Raw genomic sequence first — 18,708 nt, 5'->3', positions numbered from 1 at the left:
GGAGAAAAAGACGTGTACAGCATCTCTTTATTTACTTTACCATTGCTTTAATGCACTTTAAAATTTATCTACATCAATTGGGAACAAAGAAACAAAAATAGACATTTCTTTGTTTTTCATAAATAACTACTCTCCATATTTGATAAAAATTTCAAACCATTATTTTACCTTCCCACAAATATAATACATACAAAATCTTTTCTGAAATAATAAGGTCAGCAAATGAAGGATCTTGAGACTAACATAACCACATACAACTGCTGTTCTACGGACTTCCAGGAACCAAACAAGAAACAAAAACTTCTTAATCAAGATGCTCTGGGTTACCTTTTGTTAATGTTATGGATTCAGAATTATAATCATCTGCCAATAATGCTTTATAGAGTCAAGTTGATTGTCTCCAAATAGGATACTGCTGGCTCCGACCTGTGAGTTCTGGATCTGACAGGACAGTGAGGAGGCACGACAGGCACTGTGCGTCCGTGAAAATCAGAAAAAGGACTGAATGTCCTGGACTCCAACTACTGACTCGGTATGTGCCTCATTTGGCTCAGTAATAAATTCACCTGCACCAAACCCGTATCGAAAGTCACTAAATCTCTCATATATATAATATATATTACGTATATACACACCCACAACACACACACACACTACACATACAGTTTCTAACAACCTGGAGTACTACTGTCTCAAAATGATGTACCGTGGACATGATCCTGGCTGAAATAAATCCTGGGAATTGTCACTGAGCTGCTAGAAGCTTTTCGAGTTCTGAGTCGGGTTACTTAGTGACTTCCACCCGGCCTTCCCTTTGCCCGGCTTTAATGCCTTGGTAGCTTTCTCCCCCTCAGAATCACCCTCCCCCCCCACTCCAGGCATATTTTCTTTCCAGGATCCCTTGACTGGACTTCGGAGGCAAGAGAAGGCACGCGGAGAGGGAGCAGGCGATTCGCAGCCACTGTCCCTCACACCTGCCTAGATTTGTGATGTTCTCTGTCCTTTTTGCCACAGTTGGTGTAAGAAAGCAGTTACTCGAAGCTTTGTCCCTCCTACCCGCCTTGGTCTTTCTGTAGAGCACAACAGTGAAAGCAGCCCCTTTAGCAGGGCTAGCAGTTCATTAAAATATACAGCTACATTTCCTAGCTCTGGGGTTCCCATTCTGGCCTTGAGAGTGCAGGTCACCCACACTGTTGTTAAGGTTCAGTGTGGGATCTATGAGGTCTTCTCCTGGCAGCCAGTGTCGGGATTAGTGCAGCCCTGGCCCAGGAGGAAACAGTCTAATGAATATCATCAACTTGGAAACAGTGCTGTCGGCACAGGATTTAAGCTTGTACATGCGCACAATTACACACAACACACACACACGCACGCACACACATGCCCGCACACACACACACACACACACAGGCCTGTCATTGCGAACAGTCATGTGGAAAGATGACAAAGGTTTGCAAAGATAAACCAATAAGGCACCAAGAAAAATTATTTTCAGCCAAGTTAGACAACATCAAAATGTGAGGAGAGAAATACTGTAAGTTAAAGAGACTTCCTAAAGTCTGGCTAACCGATTCACTAAGAGGTCACATTAGTTCCTTTCGATAACCTTCTACATCTTCACCCCCAATCTATGACGTGATAGAATGCTAAAAGCTGAACCGTGAAAGGGACAGCCTGGAAGCTGTGCATGCCATTCAACGGAACCATAAATCCTCTTCAGCGGCACAAAGCTATCTGTGAAGAAGTTGCCAGACTTCTCCCCCTGCCCCGCGACACACAACCTTTCACTGTATTTGTTTTCATGAGTATGGATTGTTTGCATAATAAAAATACAAACTGGGGAAATAGCGCGTGGGATAGAAGCAGAAGGTGACCATAAACAGATCTGACCTCTCTCCTCCGGGCAGGGATGGGGTGGTGGGCAGTAGTAAGACCCGAGGGAAGCAGGTGGGCTTTTATCCTTGCGGGAAGGGGGAGAGAGGGCAGGCGTGAGAACACAGACTGAAAACAAAGGGGCACCTCTAAAATCGGTTCTACAACTAGACCCCAAAAGACATTACCTACATCGCCTCTCCTTGGCTTTGTGTCCTTTGTCAACACCCTTTTTCTGTTTGGTTTTGTTTAATTGGTCGTTCTCTTAGAGTTAGCATGTTGCCAAAATGAAAAAAAATTTTTTTAAAGAGGAATGAATCCACTTTTATCCATTTCATGCCACAACTTTTAGATATACTGTGCATCATTTCCAGATCCCTCCACAAAGAAAATGTAAGGGGGACAATGCAAATTAATCACAAGGACTGGAGGCAGCAGAAAACTCTATGTAATTTCTGGGAAGACACACTAAATGAGGGAAGGGGTCAAGGTGATCACAAAAGGTCCTCATTTGAAAAACAGAAGAATTGGCCCTCAGACAGGGGATCTACTCCAAGGTTCCAAGCCACAGCTTCTGAGTAAGGACAGGAATAAGATGTGCAAAGTTCTGTAGTTCTACGTACTAAATTTTGTTGAATCCACTGAAATTTTACCTTGTGCATTTTTATAAACACAAACAGCTTTTGAGAGTCTGCAAAACTATAATACCAGGCTTCTCCCTCAGCAAAGGGTTTCAGTTCACTATGGGAACTATGCAGGTCTTTCCTTAAAACCCATGAAGTAAAAACTGACCCGGATTTAAACCTTACTTTCCCAACTTTGGTATAAACGAAGCTCAAATGCCCAGACTCGTCATTTTCCTAGGGAGCCATTCTAAATTTTCCAATTGTTTTTGCTGTTTTCGCTTCCTAAATATAGTCCCCACTCAACCCTGGTCACTGGCATTTTGCAGGCCAATGCACTCTCGCCTCCTTCCCCAAGTCATGGCCTCAGACTCTTCACGAAGGAACAGTTAAACAGATTAGAAAAGCAAACAGAATTCTTTAATAGGGAAGAAATGTGTGTGTGTGTGTGTGTGTGTGTGTGTTCATACATAGGCCTTCGTATATATACACGAATGGTTAAGATGATTTAGAAAAAGAAACAGAATTCTCTAACAGCAAAGTGCATGTGTATTTGCATGTGGGTTCATGCAAGTGTGTGCTGATCAATACATAGGTTTTCTCAGGGGAAAAAAAAAGAGAGAGAGAGAGAGAAACAAATGTGGGGGAGAGAGGACAGCTTTCCCCTACAGCAGCAGGACCCTGATCCATCCTGTGTGTCATTTGTTTTGAGAGACTGCAGAAAGCCGCGTTGTGCTGCTTTGGGACTATCTGACTATTAAACTAGTCCAAAGTCCAGGGACACTTATTTTTCCCTCCTTGCTGCCAATGTTTGTTCACAGGTAGCCAGCCTCCCTCCCCCCAGTTCAAGCACCCCATTCAAGGGTGGGTGTGGTTTCTTAATCACAGCTCTCCAGGAGAGGAGGAATAAGAAAAGCAAAAAGACTGTTTAACATGATAAAGGAGGTGGGCTGGGTGGAGCAGATAAGAGAAGTGTTGGAAATTTACTTAATTACTGGAGGTATGTTTAGTCCTTAAATCTAAAAAAGCAGCCCCTTTAACAACTATCTCTAAGTATTTCCAGAAGAAGGGAGTGGGGGTTTACTTTGACCAAAATCAGAACACAGGTTCTTAAAAAAAAAAAAAAAAAATGGGATCACTGAAGCCTATTAAGAACCACCCACTCCTCTGGCACAAAGCTGCCATTTTACCAGTCTAGAATTCAAGCTCAACCAATCACCATCCTTTAGGTTTTCAATTTCCTAAATGTTTATACCGGCACGCTATAATGCCACCTCTAACTTATTCAAGACAACGCTGGGTGCTGTTAAGAATAAGAATGATTACAAGTACTACAGAAAAGAAAATGAAGCTCGATAAATAAACAAAATCGTCAAACACTCTCTAACCTTGTCACTTTGAGGGGGCCCTAACCTTGGCATGAATTGGGGTTTCCCCTAATTCAGGGACTATAAACAGAGACAAGCAGCTCACCTTAAAGCATCTTGGACACTTTAAGCAGTGAAAGGAGAAAACAAGCTAAGAAAGCACACCCAACAACTCCCCAGTCATAGCAACCTAAACTTTCACTATTCACATTTTTTTTAAAAAAAGACACAAGTATAGGAAATATATTTTCCCAATTAGACCACACAGTTCAAAGAAATCTGAACCAAGCGGAACTTCATTATAATGCCAACCTTAGGATTGTAAAGCCCCCAAAGCAAAGGTAAATTTTGTTGCCAAAATGCAACAAAGTTAAAAATTAAGAAAACTACATATAAATTAAAAACAGGGTTTCCCTAAAAAAAAAAAAAAAAAGGTAGTAAGAAACGCAAAATGGAATACACGCGAGCTGAGCCCCTCTGAGAAGTCCTGGGACAGGTGCTCCTTGAAAGGGCCCTTTTCCCCTCTCCAAGTTGCCCCAGGAGGGGGCATCAGCACCATGAAGGTAAATGGAAGTGAACTTGGCCAAGCTACCAAACAAAACCTCCCCTCCCCCCTCAACTCCCGGTCCCTCTGGGCCTCGGCCTCCTACACGTGCGACAGGGACACCTGCTTGTGGTAGGCGGCGGCCGCGGCGGCGGCCGTGGGGGGGCCCGGGGGCCCGGTCCTGCCCGTGAGCGCGGCGCTCGCGTCATAGTCCCCGGCCGCGGTGGCGCCGCCGCTCTTGTGGCCCCGCCGCGGGCGGCAGCAGCAGCGGCTCGTGAAGCGCCGCCACGACTCCACAGTCTTGCCGGACCAAATCCAGACGCCCGACGTGATGCCCACCACGAGGCACATGAAGTACTTGAGCATGAGCACCCAGTACTCGGGCTTGGCGCGCGGCTGGCCGGCGTCGGGGCCCGGGCACGCGCAGGTGAGCGCCGCCTCCCAGCTCTCGCGGTAGTGCTGCTCGTACAGGTAGCAGGCCACCACGATGCTGGCCGGCACCGTGTAGAGCAGCGTGAAGATGCCGATGCGGATCATCAGCTTCTCCAGCTTGTCCGTCTTGGTGCCGCCCTGCTTGATGACGCTGCGGATGCGGAAGAGCGACACGAAGCCCGCCAGGAGGAAGAGGGTGCCCACCAGCAGGTAGAGCACCAGCGGGCCCAGCACGAAGCCGCGGAGCGAGTTCAGGTTCTGGTTGCCCACGTAGCAGATGCCGGCCACCGGGTCCCCGTCCACCGAGCTCAGCGCCAGCGCCGTGATGGACTTGACGCTGGGGATGAGCCACGCGGCCAGGTGGAAGTACTGGGCGTAGCCGGCGATGGCCTCGTTGCCCCACTTCATGCCGGCCGCCAAGAACCAGGTGAGCGACAGGATGACCCACCAGATGGAGCTGGCCATCCCAAAGAAGTAGACCAGCAGGAAGACGACGGTGCACAGCGCGGGGCCTGTTGTCTCGTAGTGAATGTGGCTATGCTCGCGGCTGCAGGCGACGCTGGCATGGCCCACCACCAGGCGCACCAGGAAGCCCAGCGACACGCATAAGTAGCAGGCGGACAGGAAGATGATGGGGCGCTCAGGGTAGCGGAAGCGTTCCATGTCTATTAGGAAGGTGGCCACCGTGGTGGAGGTGGAGATGAAGCACAGCACAGACCACAGGCCAATCCAGAAGGTGGCGAACGTGCGCTCATCGGGGCTGAAGGAGGGCTGGTAGCAGGGCACCGCGCAGTTGGGCACCTGGCCCGTGCGCACCTTGTTGTAGAGCGGGTGCGACTCCTTCAGAATGGGCACGAAGGGCTCGCGGCACTTGCACACCGACGGGCCCCCGGCGGCGCACTCGCCCCCGGAGGCCGGGGCCCCTGCTGGGCCTGGGAGGGTGGGTTTGGCCGGGAAGGGCCTGGGGGGCGCCGTGGTGGCCTCGCTGCGGTTGTAATCCATGCACAGGACCTCGGCGTCGCGGCCCAGCACCGGGAGGCGGTCGCAGCTCATGCGCTCCGGCCAGGCGAAGCCGTACTGCCGCATGAGCGGCGAGCAGCCGGCCTTGGCGCGCTCGCACACCGAGCGGCAGGGCGGCAGCGGCTTGTGGTAGTCCGGCAGGCAGATGGGCGTGTACATGGAGCACAGGAAGAAGCGCAGGTCCGGCGAGCAGTGGATCTCCACCAGCGGCCAGAACTGGTGCACCTCCAGGCCAGCCTCGTCCTGCGTGTCGTGGTTGAACTGGTTGGGCATGTGCGTCAGGTTGTAGCCGATGCCGCGGCACATGGGCACTGTGATTTCCTGGCACACGGGGGCCTTGGAGGCAGCCGCCGCCCGGCCCGCCAGCTGCGCCAGGAGCAGCAGCAGCAGCGAGGGCGGTGCGGACGGGTCAGGCCGAGCCATAGCCCCCTCCCTACCCTCGCCTCGCCTGCCGCAGCCCGCGCGGGGCCCACGCAGCCAGGGGAAACCCGGCCGGCCTTTCCGCCGAATTGTGTGTGGCGCCGGGTCTGGCAACCTGTTGGTTTCCTTTTCTCTTAAATCCGTCCAAAGAAAAAATGTTTCGGGAAGGCGCTGCCTCCGCAGGCAGCGCTCAGCTCTTCTCCAGATAGGGTGGGGAGGGACGGTTAGGGCTCCGATTCCAGGGCAAGTACTCTTTAAAAAAGAAGCTGGGGGGAGAAGAAAAATTGCAACCACTCCCAATTAGAGGCGAGTCAACGGCACAGTCCCCGCAAGCGCTCTCCAAATCTCTTAAGTTAACGTCTCTCCGTTCCTTCCCCTCCTCCTCCGGGAACCAAACTACTGACTCCCAGCCCATCCCCAGCCCCCCACCTCCCCCAACTCCCTCCACGCTGGGCCCTCCGGGCTGTACCCCGGGGTTAGAAAGCTCAGCCGCCTGGAAAAGGGCGGAGGAACGGGGAAAAGAACGGGGAGAAAAGGGAAGGCGCGGGCTCTCACCTTCGCGGATCCCGAAAGAAGCAGATAGTCGGCCCCCAGCCTGGGTTCTCCGACCCCGGGACACTCGCTCAGATATGCGACTCAGAACGGGCTGGCACCCGGAAAGTTTGGCGATAGGCTGGGTAATCCGAGATGCGGCACATGGCAGCAGGTGGGGGCGTCTCAGACAGGGGGTCGCACCCTGAACGTGGTCGCCGCAGGCTGGTCACTCGCCCTCTCCTCCTCCGGGGCCCCCCGCATGATCCGAGCGGGGCAGAGCAGGAGCAGGCCGTGCGTTCCGCCGGGGGCCGGGAGCCGGACGAAGGGCGAGCGCGCCTGGCAGCACCTGGGCGAGAGGAAGGCGGTGTGCGGCCCCCAGGGGATCCCGCTGCCTCAGTGCACCGCGAGCAGCCGGCGCTGGCCCCGCCGGCACTGCATGGTGCTCGCCCGCCGCCGCGTCCAGCCCGCTGCTCGCCTCCTCCCCTGCAGGGGGCTCCGCGCTCCAGCGGACGCCTGGGGGCGGTGGCGGCGCTCCCGGGACGCGCCCGGCTCGGCTCCTCCCCCGCGCTCTCTCACTCTTTCGCCCACCTCCGGCGGGTACAGAACGGCGCGCGGCGGCGACAGCACCGCGGACACCGACGCGAGCCGACTGGCCTGTCCCGCCCCGCCCGGGTCACCTGCCTCTAAAGCCTGCCGGGAGGCTCCGCCCCTTCCCCGCCCCCTCGCGCTGGGGCTCGGTTGGTGGGCCGCCCCGCCACGTTCTCCGCGCGTCCCCGCCCATTGCCCCGCCGGCTCGGCCTCTCCCCCGGCGCCCTCCGGCCCCGCCCGGAGCCGGCGGGCGGCGAGCGCGGGCCAATAGCGGGCGGGAAAGCGATGGGGGGGCGGGGAGAATGCTAATCGCTCCTTCCTGAGACCCCAGGCGGGAAACCTCTGCTGGAAGTCCCTCCCGACGTCTCCGCGGTGGCCCACCAGGACAGGGCTCGCCGTCCTGTCATAGACTAGCTCCTGAGCCCTCGCTTCCAGGGCCGCACCAGCTCTCCCTGCAGCTAACAGTCCTTCGCTTTCAGCGCTCGAAGAATCATTCTTAGCCGCGGCACCTGCCTCGCTCCGCGCGGTCCTCGTACCAGGTGAGCTCACGCTGCGAGGAGCGAAGGCTTCTGGAGCCACTACTGTGTGTTAGCGCGTTAATCGCTCGTATGTCAGATCTTCACGGTTCTGTGACACAGGTACTCCCTACAGGTGAAGGAGCGAAGGTTTTGAAACTTGACCGAGGCGACCGAGCTAGTACTTTCCCAGGAAAGCCGCAACAGAGGCCTTCTTCAGCCCGGTACTCCGAGCTCCTGGCACACAGTAGGCGCTCAAATGACAACTCGGTATTCGAACCCACGCAGCTACATCCCAGTGTTAACCCCCTCGCACCCCAGCCGTGCACTCTCCGTATCCCCCGGCCTTCAACCTTTACTTTAGCATGTCGTCACAAAATCTTACTGCGGTAAGAAAGTGGTTTTCTTCCAGTCTTAGGAAGACTCCTGAGATGGAAGCCCTTTATCAGTCGAAGTTTAAAATCCCAGCCAGTCCCGAAGTCGCCTGCAGGGAGAAGCGGCCCTGGCTCGCGGCTGGGTAATGGGTGGACGCCCGCCCCCCACCCCCCACCCCCGGGGGCTGCCTGCTGTTGTGCGGAGCTCCCGCGCGCCTCTGGGGAGCCAGGTCGCAGGGAGCAGCCCCGGCCGGCGAGAAGACCCGCTGGGTGCCCCCGCTGCTGGAACACACAGTGGCGCTCTCCAAATAGGTTATTACGCTGCAAGTTTTAAATGTCCTAAAAATGCCTCTTTTCTACGTGTTCTAATTAGGTTGGAAGACTGAGGTGTTTAGCATTCTTGAAATTCATTCACACACTTACAAAGAGGGTTTGAATTGTTTCCCGCTCCCCCACCCCTTCCTTCCCCTGGGAAGAAGGCAGAAAAAAAGCGGGAGGGCCTAGGTACTTCAGGGAGTCAGGACTGGGCTAAGCAGCTGAGATAGATAGACAACAGTCATTGTCGGGTCTCCTGTCCTGGATCCCGTTTGTACAGTCTGGGAGACTGAATTGCAGAATAGCCCTCTCCCTCTTGCTCATCAACAAGGCTTTGTGGACAATAACGAAGAATATGTGCATTAATCCCAGACTAGAAGTTTAAAATGAATAAATACAATTGTTTCACAAGCATCAAAACTATGAATAAATATGTTTACAATGCACCTTACATCTTTCAGTCCCTGAAATTCTACAGGTGTTCATATTTAACCTCTTTTGTGTTTTGGAAACAATTGGCACTCTGGGTCAGCAAACATCCCAGGGTTGAAAGTAGTGGGAGTTGAAAAGCTATGGAATAGCAATCAAAAAGAAAGGGAAACCCTTAGTGGAAAGTATGTGCAGACTGTGAACATGCCAAGCAAGTGCTGTCTCACTCTGTGCCCTTTATGCAACGTGTGTATTATTGGAGATGGACAAGTGGTGGCTAATAATAAAAATTATTTGAAGTTGGAGAATGTTAATCACTCAGGCTGGAATTTGGCCAGAATACTTGTGTTATTTCATTTGGTTCTGATTCAAACAGTGTTATCCACTGGTCTGTAAACCTCTCTCCTCTTAATCAAGAGCAAAATGTTATTTTTGCTTGGAGGTCTCTAATAATAGTAGTAATAACAGCAGAAGACTTTCCCAGAAGAGACTTATTTTGTATTGTGTAGTTTTGGGATATCATTTAAATTTTTGCCTTTTTACATATATTACTTCAATTTAAAAGCATTTTAAAACATGCTGATTGTTTCACATGTGCTAGGCCGCTAAGTAATTCATTTACATCACCTCACTGAACCCCTCACAACAATCAGATGGAACCCGGAACTGTAACAACTTGCTTGAGGTTGCCTATCTAGCCCATTGAAAGGATAGAAATCAAAATGTTCTCCTGAGTCATAATTTATTATTCAACAAGCTGGATAATACTACATGATCTTTTAAAGGTGCAGTTTGTTAGCACCTAGAACGTTGCCAAGCATTCTCTTGTATTCATTGACCCATCTGTCCTTTGATCTAGCCATTCGTCTATCCATCCATCCATCCATCCATCCATCCAAGAAGCCAAATTTCTGAGTTGAAGACACAGCTGCCATGTTAAAGAGGTTTCTACAAATCCAAATTCATGAAATCCAATTTAAATTACTGTTTGAGTTATGTTTTTTAACTGATGAAAATACAGAGGACATTGCTAACCATTCCACCAAAGAAGTGTGTAATGTTCCCAAAGTTTCGAGGTACTGGCTTTGGATTTGGTTACCAGGGAATAGTTGGAGCATTTTTAATATTACTAGGTTTGTGTTCCTTCTATGCGTATTATTCTGTTGAGACACCTGAGAGTTCAATGCTTTAGGAAAGATAGGTAGACTTTGTGTACTCTTCGGTGTCTTTGTAATCAGACCTAGAACAGTATGCTGCACATAGATGCCCTCAATAAATATTTATGAAATAAACTGGGGCACCTGGGTGGCTCAGTGGCTTAAAGCCTCTGCCTTCAGCTCAGATCATGATCTCAGAGTCCTGGGATTGAGCCCCACATCAGGCTCTCTGCTCAGTAGGGAGCCTGCTTCCCCCTCTCTCTCTGCATGCCTCTCTGCCTACTTGTGATCTCTGTCTGTCAAATAAATAAATAAAATCTTTTTTAAAAAATTTATGAAATAAATGGATGAGTGACTGACAACATGAGTGAGATTAACTTTCTAAACTTTAGCAACTGGCATTGAATCCCTATGACCTCTGTCTGTGAGGTTGTCCATACCCTGTTAAACACAGCATGAGTCCAAACCTTGTCTCTGCCTTTACTAGTTGAACCATCTAACAGCTCCAAGTGCTCTTTCCTTCCCTGTAAAATGAGATACAAATAGAGTGGTAGTGAGGGGTGAGTGAGTTGATACGGTAGAGTGATTAGAACCTCATCTAGTACCTGGTAACTATGTAATAGGTCTTAGCCATTATTATTAGTTTCTACTATGGTTCATTCTACTTTTCTATTTTCCCAATCTTCGATATTTTATTGTGTATATTAGTTTAATATTGGGGGAAAAATTACACTTTTTAGATGTATTTTATGTATGAGCACACACTCAGCTGTTAGCAGCTATCTCCGGTACTTAGACATCAGCTCAATTTTTGCCAAAGTAGGGATCATTTCACTTGCCCTGAATCCAAGCACAACCAGCCAATGAGTGTGCGAAGGTGCGCAGGGCTGGCCCAGGAGAGACCCCGCCAGCCGACATGAATCCCACACAGGTGTTTCCAGACTAGCTCCTTACCCATCCTAGCACATTTCTGATCACTTCTTTTAGCAGATCAGACACTTCTAGGTGAGAAACCGCATTACTGACCAGAAGATTAACAGGATAAGTCCTTTCTCCATGTGCATAATGAGAATGTCTTGTTCACATTATAAGTGGAATAATTCTATGACGACCTTTAGTCCTTCTTCCTCCTCCAATGGTGGGGATTATAGCAAAGTAAAAGCTTTCTCTGCCCCCAGAGGAAATGGAAGTACTAATATTTCCCACATTGAACTGTGGCTCTCCACAGCACATTATGAGCATGTGGGGGAGCTTTAAGAACCACTGATGCTTGGGCCCTATTAAATAAAAATCTCTAGTTCGGAGACTTCTGAGATCTTGTTATTTTGGTTTTGTTTGTTTATTTCTTTATTTTTGCTGCTTTGTTTTTAACTCTCCAGGTGATCCTGATTTGGGGCTAGGGTCAAGAATGACTGACATAGGTGGTTCTGTTAACCATAGATGGTTCTGTCCCCCCAAGCTCATATCCAGCGGGATCTTCTGCAGAAAGGGTTATTCACATCCGTATGTAAATGGAATTCCTCGGGAGAAAGTGCCGTCTAATTGCATGTGAGTCTGTCTGGGCTGTGGGCAAAACTGGGTGAAGCAACAGGACTGTGATTTAGTGATGAGACCCTTAACCGCAGTGAGGACTATAATAACATTTTTACATGTATAATCTCTTTTACCCCCAAGAACCTGGTAAGGCTGATATTATTTCCGTCTGATAGATGAAACTGAAGTTAGACGAGGAATTTGTTCTATAAGGTTACACACCTTCCGACTTAGATTTTTCCCAACTCCAAAGCCTCTGCTGCCATCAACTGCAGACTGCAAGTTAAGCCCAGCAGAGAGGGTCCCGAGAACCACCAGAAGGTAAATCTTGAGATAAGCAAGTCCCCTTGTTCCTTTGCACCCCTCTCCTGGGGACTAGGATGAATCTTCAATTCTGGGGTGGTCTCTTGTGGAGGGGGTCCGATGTGTGAAAACACGGAGGGCTCTGCCTTCATCTAGAATCCAGTGTGAATTGAGAGCCAACTTGTTCTTTGGGCTTTGCAGCCTAAGCATGAGGTGGGATGCCCTTTAGACTAGAACCTTCCTGGTACCTTGGCAGAAGAAGCTCTGGTTCAGTAAATACTGATGGGGCACGTGCCATGGGCCAAGCACAGGTGCCAGGGTGGCATGGACTTTCCAGGCAGGGCATGGTGGAAGCACAGCAGAGGTGCCCATCCTGATCTGGTGGCTGAGGGAAGCCCCAGGCTGTGCCTGGAAGGCTGCATATGAGTTGGGCAATCTATTAGGCAGGGTTTGGCACAGGAAATAGAAACTCCTCTAGGTATTTGGAGCAGAGGAAGACAATACTGAGAATCAAGCAGGGTCTTGCAGAATTGTTGGAAGGGCTGGAGGCACAGAAGTCAGCGGGCTACCTGAATTATGGGGTTCCAGGGACCACTGCAGCGGCTGTGTCCCAGAAGTGACAGGACACTGATTCCAGCATTCAGTGCCTCCGGCATCACCTCTTAAACTCTTCTTGCTGGCAGTGGCAGAAGCAGCATGGTGCCTTCTCCTAGCATCTGCCTGCAAGATCTCACCAGGATGCACCTGTTTCATATGCAGACCCAAGTTGCAAGAGAGTCTGGGAAATGTAGTTTCAAAGCGTCCAATGTCTCCAACTAGAAGAAAGGCCTAACAGAATCAATTCCCAGCATCTGCTACAAGGGAGAAAACTGAGAACTTCCTAGACAGAGGAATCAGCACAAGGAAAGGGCATGAGGCCATGACAGAGCACGGCGCAAGGGACTTTCAGGGAGTAACAGAAGCGCCCGAATCAAAGTTCTTCCCTGAAAGCCCACTCTTGTCTAATCAGTGTAGTTTTAAACTTAGATCCCTATGTATACTCTACATGTAGCACGCTTTCATTGCTATAGTACCTGACTTACTCAACTTACTACTAAAGCAGAAGGAGAAAGGAAATGAACCGAAAGCACAAAGAAGAAATAAATGAAAGTATTAGGCGGTGTTCATGCACAAAGAAAACAGAACCTTAAGCTTCCCCAAGCTTACTGTTGCAGACACTGTTGCTGCTTGAGAGCCCCTCCTCTTTCTCTTTCCTAATAGGACCCCAGGTTTTTTGTTTTCTTTTCTTTTTAATCTTTACTCTTTTGCGCCTAGCCTCAAGAAGTTACACGTGATTGGTCCAGCTGATTATGCTGCTGATCGATATTTAGGTGACACAGGTGCACAGGACACAGTTCTGGCCAGTCTGGGAGTAGCCAATGTGAAGCAGGCTTCTCTCTATTATTTTGTCTGCGTGCAATGCCTGCCATTGTGGGGACTGTCTCGTAACCATGAAAGAACTGAGCAGACACACGGGAGGGATGACATTGGAGCTGCCTGAGCTGCCTGCCTCCAGACTTCTTCTTACATGATGGAACACACTGCTAATTTTTTTTAAGCCTGTTGAGTCAGTGTTTTCTATCACTTACAACTGAGAACATCGTGACTACTCACACACAGTCCGCGGGTTTAGAATGAGGATCTGCCCACTTAAACTTGGCTAGTAGAAATCTCTAGGGGAGATTTAAGGACAAGAATTTATACCCTCCCCCCCACTTTTTTCTTCTTCTTCTTTTTTTTAACCAGAAAAACTGTTTTTCATCCTTCAAAAAGTATTCGAGACCCACTCAGATTTCATTCCTGTCTGGCTGAGTTATCATAGGCTGTATTTTCACAACCCTTCCACCACGCCGCTGTTGGAACATTTTACTCCTTCTCTTTTGACAAAGGGTTATGGAGTAACTGTTACAGGCTTGGTCATCTTCTAGGCACCGAGGATACCGCAGGGAACTAGAGGCATAGAGATTCTAGTCTAGCAGGAAGACAGAAAATGACCAAAAACATTTAAATGTCCTGACTCTTATCAGAGGGTGAAAAAATAACCCCGTGGCAGCATTTAGAAGAGGAGGGGCGCCTGGCTGGCTCAGTTGGCTAAATGTCTGACTCTTACGACTCCACTCATGATCTCAGGGTCTTGGGATCAAGCCCCACCTCGGGCTCCGTGCTGGACATGGAGCCTGCTTGGGATTCTCTTTCTTCTTCTCCGTCTCCCACCCTCTCAAATAAATAAACAAATATTTTTAAAAGTACAAGTAAAAGAGGAGGAAATAACTACACTGAAGTTTATTTTATTGTGCTGTAATTATCTGGTCATGTATCGGTTTTTTCCACCAGACTGCATGTTCTTACAACCTTGTTCCTCCTCACCCCTTCCCTGAGAGATTGTGTTTTCCAGAGGTGGCTGCAAAAACATCTCTCATTCCACGTGTTCTGCGGTGTAAACCTGCCACTCCCCATGAGGAGGGAAGTAGGAGGTCCGATGCCCCCTCCCTGAGCCTCAGTGAGCTTTCGAGGATTTTGACCAGCGGATGAACTTGGAAGCGAAGCTGCGGGACTTCCACGGATCGGTCGTAGAAGACCATGCAGCTTCTACCTGCTTCTCTTGGAGCACCTGCTTTCTGAAATGTTCCTTCTCTGGAGCACCTCCTCTTGGAATCTATCTGTAGATGCTCCAGGTGACGGCCCCAGCTGAGTGAGCGTTCAAGTCATCCCAGGCCAGGAGTCTGATACATGAATAAAGAAACTTCCAGATGACTCTGGCCCCCAGCCTCCACTCCTCCCCAGCAGTTCAATTTTCCCAACGGAGGCCCCAGGTATCACAAAGCCGACCCAAGCCATCCCCGCTGTGCTCTCTCCTAACTTGTGATCTAGAGCTTCCATGAGCCTAATAAAGTGCATACTGGTTTACACCCGAGCGTGGAGTGCTTTGTTATACCGGGACGATGACTGGACTATGCAAACCTGCCTTCCTGTGAAAGCTTCGATGACCAAGTAGACAACTTTTTTCCTTTTTGCCTGACCCAGCTGGTGAGCAGCTTAGGCACTGAAGCTCGAGAACTTTCATCCCGCTTTCATCCTGTTGAACCTCGCTGTTGATGATATGCATGTGAAATGTCTAATCTTTTAAAACACAAATCTTTACCATTGATCTTAATATCCTGCTGCAGTGAGTTCCCCAGGTCAATTGTGTGTAGTGGGAAAAAAGTACCTGCTTTTATCCATTTTAAACATGCTTCCTTTTCATCCTATCTTGTCCTCTTGTTCTTCCCCAAGTAACGATATCTCCATTTGGTGGCTACCTAGACACAGAGAACTGAGTTGAGACAATAATCTTGCTTTGAGGTGGTCACCCAGAAGGCCTCGGGTGTGCAGCAACATGGAGCAACGGATTCTAGCTTGTGACTTAAAGGTGCTGGGGCACTCCGTTCTAATTAGTCATAGGTTTAGTGCCAAGCTTTAAAAAACTAGTCTCTTTAAAAAAAAGAAAGTCTCAGGGGCACCTGGGTGGCTCACTTGGTTAAGTGTCTGCCTTTGTAGGGGCACCCGAGTGGCTCAGTCCATCAGTGTCTGCCTTCTGCTCAGGTCATGATCCCAGGACCCTGGGATCGAGCCCCTCTGTGGGCTCCCTGCTCCATGGGAACCCTGCTTCTCCCTCTCCCATTCCCCCTGTTTGTGTTCCCTCTCTCACTATCTCTCTCCTGGTCAAATAAATTAAATAAAATCTTTTTAAAAAGAAAAAAAAAAGCCTCTGCCTTAGGCTCAGGTGATGATCCCGAGGTCCTGGGATCAAGTCCTGTATCTTGCTCCCTGCTCAATGGAGAGTCTGCTGCTCCCTTTGCCTCTTCCCCCGTACCCCCCTCCCAATAAATAAATCAAATCTTAAAAAAAAAAAAAAAAAGAAGTAAATAAAATAGTCTCTAAATTCTGCTCGAGGCAACGGGTACCTTGTGGGGCTGGTAAACGGAGCACAGCGTAATGGGAAGAGCATTGGCTAATACATGTGGCTAATACTTGTGAGCCAGCTGTGTGTCCTTGGGCATATCAGTTAACCTCTCTGGACCTCATTTCCCTCAACTATGGAAAGAGAAATTTCAACCAGAGGGCCCGCCACACCCTTTTGCCTCCAACATTCAATGAAGTCTGTGTTTTTGCCAGTCGTTCTGAAACATCTACATGAATTCTTGGGAAGAAAAAGTCTGTACTCTCAACAGTTTTTCCCTTTTTTGTTCTAAAGTGGGGCTGGGAGGACCCCTGTTCCCCCTGAAAAAAAATCCTCCAATTTTTGGAGAACACATGTTATCTTTTTCCAAAAACAGAATCCGCACTAGGCTTCCATGACCAAAAATAGATTCTTCCCGTGCGGGATAAGTGACAGCTCCCGCAGCCTGCGTCCTTGGGGTGTGGCGGCCGGATCACCCCCAAAAGCCACCTGCAGGCTTGCTTCCCAGGAGCCCGGCCAGTCTCACTGCCGTAAGCCGGTGTTGGCGCGGGCACAGCTTCATACCCAGTGATGAGGAGGGATGCATGGGCGACGGCCTCTGCTGCCTGACCACCTCCGGGAGGAAAAAGAATATTGTCCAGTGAGCAGTGTAGTAGGAAAGATTCAAGTGAATCCCAGACAGTCTGAGATCTCTTCTTCCCCAATCCTTTTTTCCATACAGCAGGAGAAAGCAGTCACCGTCTGGGGCAAAGGGGAAGGCCTTCCGTCTCACTCAGCCTGGACTCACTGAGCTGCTTTCCTGGTCTGCAAACGTGTCTTCAACAGCTGGGATACTTAGAACTTCATGGGCTCCAGCCCCCTTCTTCAGTTCTGCATCTCGTTTTCTCTTACTGAATGCTCACTTGCCAATCTCAAGTGAGGGGAATGCATCTCATTGCTGATTTTTAAATTCATTTCAGAATCACCACTCTTTTTTAATTTTAAGATTTTTATTAATTTATTTGACGGAGAGAGCACAAGCAGGGGGAGTGGCAGACGGAGAAGGAGAAGCAAGCTCACCAGTAAGTAGGGAGCTCAATGAGGTGGGGCTCGATCGCCAGACCTTGGGATCATGACCTGAGTCGAAGGTAGATGGATAACAGAGTGAGCCACCCAGGCGCCCCCAGAATCACCACTCTTGAAGGGCTACCGGGTTGGGAGGACAGACTGCTCCTTGCTGTTGGGTTGGCAAACTCTATCCATGGCAAGGAGAAGCGTGAGAAGGCCCTGCTCCCCAGAAACTTATTTGCAGGGTTATATAACCCCTGAGGTCTTTATAACTCATGGTGTGTATAGACTCTTAGGTTTAGGGCATGGAGTCTTAGACTCTTAGACTTCAAGTAACAAGTAGCAGAATAACAGCAGTGAAAGTGATAAAATAATATATCTAATTCCTAGAAAGACTTTTTTTAAAGTGTGAATTCTAGGGGCACCTGTGTGGCTCAGTCAGTTAAGAGTTGTCTGCCTTTGGCTTGGGTCATGGTCCCAAGGTTCTGGGATCCAGCCCAGTGTCGAGCCCAGGGTCGAGCCGTGCTCGGCGGGATTCTGCTTCTCCCTCTCCCCCGCCCCTCCCCCTCCACTCATGCTCTCTCTCTTGCTTTCTCTCTCAAATTAAATAAAATCTTCTTTTTAAAAAAGTATGAATTCTAGGGGTGCCTGGGTGGCTCAGTGGGTTAAAGCCTCTGCCTTCAGCCCAGGTCATTATCCCAGGGTCCTGGAATCAGGCTCTCTGCTCAGCAGGGAGCCCTCTCTGAGGGCTCTTCCCCCTCTGTTTCTGTCTGCCTCTCTGCCTACTTGTGATCTCTGTCTGTCAAAAAAATAAATAAAATCTTTTAAAAAAGTATGAATTCTAAAGAAAAACCCTCCCCTATCTTCCTTAGTAACGTGTCTCGTGTTCTAAATGATCACACACACCGCCTTCGTGATCATCATCATAATCTGCAAAAATGTTTTGATGTTTTCATTAAGACCATCGAGAAAGGCTTGCAAACATCCCAACAACATCTATGCCAACACTCTCCGTTGTACCCGTGGGAAAACTGAAGATCATGGAGGATGCATTATTTGGCTCTTATTTAGTCACTTAGGTTATTTGGCTAGACCACATCACAAGTGTAGCTGTTTCTTAGAACAGCGCTACCCCTGCTAGGCTGCCTCGGTGTGCTCAATGACTCCTCGGCTGTAGCTAAAAGGGGAACCTAGTGTATCCAACACCACAGTCTGTTCCCCCTTCTGCCTTCCTACACACACTCTAGCTGGGGGATGACTTTGAAGGCTTGCTGGCGTCAAAGCCCTTCAGCCCAGATGGGCTATGCTGCACCAGTGCTTGCTGCTCAAAGACACACTGCAAAGATGGGTTCCTGTTTAAGTAAGCGGTACCTACAGAGCTGCTCAAGCAATGGGCTGCATTTTTTTTTAACTAATAGATTTTATATTTTAGAGCATTGTTAGGTATACAGGAAATTAATCAGACAATCGAGTTCCCAATATCCTCTCCTCCCACTCACAGCTTACCCTATTATTAATATCTTGCTTTAGTGCGGCACATTTGATACACTAATGAGCCAGTATTTATATGTTATTATTCTAAGGTCCATAGTTTACATTAGGATTCACTCTTAACAAAACTAATGGGAGAAGATATTTGCAAATGACATATCTGAT

At 49.3% G+C, this 18,708-nt stretch overlaps 1 protein-coding gene across 1 annotated transcript; it reads right to left on the bottom strand.

Annotated features, from left to right (window-relative positions):
- Window positions 1-9: 9 nt before the first annotated feature.
- Window positions 10-6,281, bottom strand: FZD5 (frizzled class receptor 5). Its single transcript, XM_059168231.1, has one exon. It carries the CDS (start codon window positions 6,279-6,281, stop codon window positions 4,509-4,511), a length of 1,773 nt encoding a protein of 590 aa, XP_059024214.1. The 3' UTR covers window positions 10-4,508.
- Window positions 6,282-18,708: the final 12,427 nt, after the last annotated feature.

Source organism: Mustela lutreola, chromosome 3 (assembly GCF_030435805.1).
Source record: "Mustela lutreola isolate mMusLut2 chromosome 3, mMusLut2.pri, whole genome shotgun sequence".
NCBI classification, from domain to species: domain Eukaryota; kingdom Metazoa; phylum Chordata; class Mammalia; order Carnivora; family Mustelidae; genus Mustela; species Mustela lutreola.
The sequence above is the reverse complement of the archived record's forward strand: the minus strand, read 5'-3'. Positions and strand labels throughout refer to the sequence as shown.

Bases quoted from the DNA above. Each gene is read 5' to 3' on its own strand.
- FZD5 (XM_059168231.1), bottom strand. From the start codon at position 6,281: ATGGCTCGGCCTGACCCGTCCGCACCGCCCTCGCTGCTGCTGCTGCTC.